This window comes from Photinus pyralis, unplaced genomic scaffold, assembly GCF_008802855.1.
Source record: "Photinus pyralis isolate 1611_PpyrPB1 unplaced genomic scaffold, Ppyr1.3 Ppyr1.4_LG6, whole genome shotgun sequence".
NCBI classification, from domain to species: domain Eukaryota; kingdom Metazoa; phylum Arthropoda; class Insecta; order Coleoptera; family Lampyridae; genus Photinus; species Photinus pyralis.
In genome coordinates, this window is record NW_022170663.1 from 27,271,842 (window position 1) to 27,277,144 (window position 5,303).

The 5,303-nt window shown below is 37.0% G+C and overlaps 1 protein-coding gene across 1 annotated transcript; it reads left to right on the plus strand.

Annotated features, from left to right (window-relative positions):
- Positions 1-2,531: 2,531 nt before the first annotated feature.
- LOC116173818 (probable arginine--tRNA ligase, mitochondrial) lies at positions 2,532-5,303 on the plus strand. Its single transcript, XM_031491528.1, has 3 exons — positions 2,532-3,760; positions 4,714-5,062; positions 5,108-5,303. The coding sequence occupies exons 1-3, from the start codon at positions 2,593-2,595 to the stop codon at positions 5,256-5,258; spliced, it is 1,668 nt and encodes a 555-aa protein (XP_031347388.1). The 5' UTR covers positions 2,532-2,592; the 3' UTR covers positions 5,259-5,303.

Here is a 5,303-nt window from a genome sequence, read left to right on the forward strand (position 1 = left end):
AATACCTTTATAGCCTATTAACGGTCTAAAAATGAATATCTAAGCACGGGAGCAAAGGTTTCATCATGATAGGTACATGTTGCTGTGTAAAACTAACTTTTAATAACAACAGAACTTTAACAGAAGACCTCACGATGCTTGCTTTTAAAGAAACATACACGCTTTCCTACCGTCGCGAACCAGCCTCGTTGATTCCAGGATTTAATGAAACACCATTTCCACTAGATCTAAAAAAATCTTCTCCAGGACTTTAAAATAAAACCGCCAATCACAATTGTGACCAGATGTGCATTTTCTTTGAAATTAATTATGTTTCGCCTGATATCAAAACTTCTTATCGCAAACACTTAAATAAACCTTTTATAAAATACGCCAATTCGATCACAGTGTCTTACATTAGAGCATCTTATCTTAATTGTTTAGACCGAAATGACTTCTACATACGTTGTTTACGCAATAGGTAATATTTATAAACTCACATTTTGTTGTAGTGAGTATATCATAAAATTCACAGTGAATGTTACAGTCATGGCAAATGGTAACCTTTTTAGTATTTGTGCTTTGTCATAGCTAATGGAAGATTATTTTGTACGATAACATTGTCACGGAATCTAAAAGTTAATGTATTTCATTAGTTCCAAAGCATCAATTTTGTTCCGCCACAAATTGTGTAGAAACGCAAGTCAAATTTTAGTTCTTCTCATGGTTCAAGAGCTTCAACATTAACACGGTCTAACAGTAACCCTCTTTTGGAGTAATACCGATATGTACTGTAGAAATCATATTTGTAAAAACGTTTTTGAACCAATTCATCATTCACTTTGTGCTTTTGATATATTGGATTCCATAGTGCCACTCCATACTCTAACTGTCATCAGACAAACTAGTGTTGTAGTGAATGTTTAAATCCTTAAAAACAGATGCCTAAACTATTGCTTCATTATTTAGTTTGTAATTATGTGTCATTGGCGCAGCGTTTCTAGAAAAAGTCTATGGCATTTTGAAACGTTTAATGATAAACAGTTTAGTGCATTTTTGCATATTCATAATAATCTGCAATTTTGTAGGTTTGATACAGTGTGTGGAATAACAGATCACCTTAGTAATGGTACTTATATAAAGTTGGAACAACAAAGGTCCGTGGTTGGATCCCTGAGGTACCCACGATGATTGGTTGAAGGCTATAGATATGTGATTGCTGTAACAGGGCATATTATCTTGTTATACCTATACCTTTGTACTAGACATTTGGCGTGATTAAGGATTTTGTGTGTATCAATATGAAATAGCTTTAGCAGGTGGAGTAATTAAAATTGATTGCATGTGTCCAGTTAGGTCTATGTGTATGGGTCAGAAGTATTGCTCCGCTGGGTCTGGTTCATTACAAAGAAATATCCATGGTGTATTTGCCTTTGCGACTTCTTATTTACCTATTGCTTCTTGATTGCTAATATATAATACACTATTTCTGTCATATATGTTGCGCTGAAAGTAATAATAATAATAATGCTTTATTTTCCCAACAGGAACACCCATTTACAGGACAAAGGCGAAAATACATAAAGAAAAGTTATTAATCCTAAATTAGTAATAAACGCTAAAAGTAAGAACACAAAAAAGAGAAAAAAAAATACTCAGCAGAAACAAATAATACAAAAAAAAACAAATGATTTGAAAAAAAGTACGCCAAGATATTAGGAATTATTTAGACGCTATTTCAAGAATATAGTTCTTACTAATATATATAACTAATCGCCCATAATAGTATATTGAAAGACAAGTGTTACAATGCGACCTATTGTAATACGACTATCTTGTGGCACGAGTGGCGACGCGAAGCGTAGCCACGAGTGTCCGCAATATAGGAGTATTACAATAAAGCATTGTAACACGCGTTTTTCATACTATTTTTTCTATTTCGGTGCTTTAATTTAATTAAAAAAAATCATTATCAGAAACTATAGGGAACATTAGAACTAACATGTTTTATGTTGGGAACACTTTTTATGCCGTTAAGTTTTAGGTTGGCAGCGTAGTAAGACTGAAATTTTGAAGTTCAAACATGGAAGTACCCAACGAAGTACCTGCTTGTACTAACTAGTAACTGCCAACTTAAGAGATGAGTTACCAAAAAAAACGACTATAATCACTGTCTTTGTACAACTGTTTTCGGCCTAAAACAGTTGTACAAAATCATCATTGTGACACCGAAATAGAAAAATAATTTTGCGGTCCCATTTTCCTTTTAAAACTTTAGGGGAAGGGAAACTAATGCCATTTATGAAATTAAAGTTAAAAAATTCTTCTTTTCCTCAATTATTCACATTAACCCGTTATTATGAATAATCACCGCATTTTCCGGCCCGTGTGGCGCAGTTCAATTAAAGCTGAATTGTGGTGCGAAGGGCCCCTGGTTCGAATCCGGGTACAGGCATAGATATTTGTAAATGTATAATGGGTTGGGTTGGTAGAGCAGCCTTGGTTGAAACCTCGCCCACTCAAAAATAAAGGCAAAATAATATAAAATAAAATAAAAAAATTTATCACTTTGATCGTAATATATACATTCATACAGCATAATAGTTAACATGTATGTTTCAGGTAATAGAAAGTCTTCGGCAAAGCCCAAACATAAATCCAGTCCAACTAAAACCATTAATACAAATAGGAAATCCGCCATCAGACAACCATATAGAATTTTATCTGCCCATAAACGCGATCGAACAGTATTTGGGTATCGCAAGTGTGAATGATATTCTCAAAATTCAACCGGATGATATTATTAAAAACATTCACTGCGTAAAAGACAGGGCGAATCGAAAAATCAGCTTCGAAATTAATAGAGATATCTTTGTTAAAGATGTGATCGAAAATTCCGCCGCCCCAGATGTCAACTTAACTCCGAAGAATATCGTAATCGAATATAGTTCACCCAACATAGCCAAACCGTTTCACGTCGGACACTTGAGATCGACAATAATCGGAAATTTTCTCGCGAACTTACACACTTACTTAAATCACAAAGTGACGCGGTTGAACTATTTGGGAGATTGGGGAACTCAGTTTGGATTTATAAGAGTTGGCGTCAATAAGCTCAATTTTACAGAGGAGGATATTAAACAAAACCCTACGCAATTACTTTACGAGTCGTACGTACACGCCAATCAACTGGCAGAGTCAGACCCGAAAATTAGCGAACTCGCCAGGGGCTACTTTGCGAAATTGGAAAGCGGGTCGGAGGCAGACTTACAGGTATGGCGGTCATACATTGATTATACCATTTCGGATTTGCAAGCGACGTACGACAGGTTAGGAGTCAAATTTGACGAGTATAATTACGAGTCGATGTATAACGTGAGTCACATAAAAAGCGTGCTCGATGCGCTTTCAAGTAAAAAACTTCTCAACGTTGACACAGATGGAAAGGTAAATGTAAACGTGAACGACAGAAATATCTGTTTGATTAAGAGTGATGGAAGTTCCTTATATCTGACGAGAGATTTGGCGGCCGCCATAGATCGATTTAGCAAGTTTAATTTCGACCAAATGTATTATGTTGTCGAGAATGGTCAAAATGATCACTTCAACTCGCTTAAGGGTTTATTACACCTTATGGATGTGCCATGGTCGGATCGTATCAAGCATATTAAATTTGGACGGATTCACGGTATGAGCACACGGAAGGGGAAAGTAGTTTTCTTACGGGATCTCCTGAATGAAATTCAAGATTTAATGTTGGAAAAGCAGATGGAATCGCCAAGTAAGTGAACCCTTATGGTACCCTTAGATCTGTTTATATGATCTAAGATGGTACCGTGAATTTGTGGCACCATATTAGATTTTTCGAAGCGTAAGTTTTAGGTTAGTTATATTTGTTTTAGTGCCACTTTCCTTTGTTTCACATTACTGTGCAGGTGAAGTATAGCGCCACCATATTCGAGGTATCCAACACAAAATATACCAACTTTTTAGTTTTTTTAGTGTGATTAATCGTTCTCCTCGTAGACATTCAAATCCACACATTGTAAATCTCACTGACAGTAGACAACCAATAGCACGCCACCATCCTAATGAATGTCATCTATTATTATTATTATTATTATTAACTCACCACAAGTCACTAACCGACTCCCATTGCAGCGTTGATAGGAAGGCAACGAACATTACATCCTCGCATACAATTTAGGTTGCAATCCAACAGTACACCCCAGAGCTAAGGTGGTCATCTTCCAGCAGTCGGCATCTTTTGCTACCGTCATCACGTGATCTAATACACTCACACGATTAAACGGGGGCGCTACGTATGTCACAACGTTGCCGACCTCCACAATACCATTGACTCACACATACATCTACCATTGGCTGTGACCGTCACTTCCTGGTTCAAAACAAGCCTTGATTCTTTACTAGCGCGCATTCGCGTTACGTATTTCGTTATGTTTACCAAAATTGAACAAACATTGTGAAATTACGAACATGCACATAGAAATAGTCGACTATTAAATCACACTTTGTTGATACAAATTGGTTGGGTAGTTTTGCTAATATAAACTACCATATAGTTAGCAGACTAGACATTTTACTCTGAGGGCAGTATGTTGTTTTGCTACTGCCACGAAACTAAAACAAATAACTAACCGTTAATATTTTTGAAAAATGCAATATTATGCCAACGCCTCTTACTGGTCTTCTGTTGTTTATCTGTAATTATAGATACGAAAGTACCTATAACAAATGGCGAAATTTCCGATGTACTTGGAGTGTCATGCGTTATTGTGAATGATTTGAAACAACGAAGACAGAAAGATTATACGTTCAGTTGGGATCAAGCATTGCAAGTACAGGGCGATAGTGGCGCAAAGTTGCAGTATACCCATTGCCGTTTGTGCAGTTTGGAAGAGAATTCGGGAGCGGTACCTGTGCAAGTTTGTAAACCCGAATTCCTGGAGCAGCCCGACGTTACCGCTCTCGTGCGGGAGTTGGCGCGTTTTCCAGATGTATTGCACAAAGCCCAATCGCAGATGGAAGCTTGTGTGCTAGTGAGTTACTTATTCCACTTATGGTTAGTTACGCACGAGCTGTGCAGATTTACATGATTTACTTTCAGCAACTACATTAACCGTGCCTTTAAGACGCTACAGGTGAAAGATCAAGAGCCCGAGCTCGCCTCTCAACGACTGCTCCTATTTTCGTCAGCGCGAGACGTCTTGGGACAAGGCATGCAAATATTAGGACTGAAACCACTCACGAAAATGTAACTTTAATAACGATGATTAAAAAAAAATAGTAAAACATTAACGCTT

Bases quoted from the DNA above. Each gene is read 5' to 3' on its own strand.
- LOC116173818 (XM_031491528.1), top strand. From the start codon at position 2,593: ATGTTTCAGGTAATAGAAAGTCTTCGGCAAAGCCCAAACATAAATCCA. The intron at 3,761-4,713 runs GTAAGTGAACCC...CTGTAATTATAG, and splicing joins AAAGCAGATGGAATCGCCAA to ATACGAAAGTACCTATAACA. The intron at 5,063-5,107 runs GTTAGTTACGCA...ATTTACTTTCAG, and splicing joins AGTTACTTATTCCACTTATG to CAACTACATTAACCGTGCCT.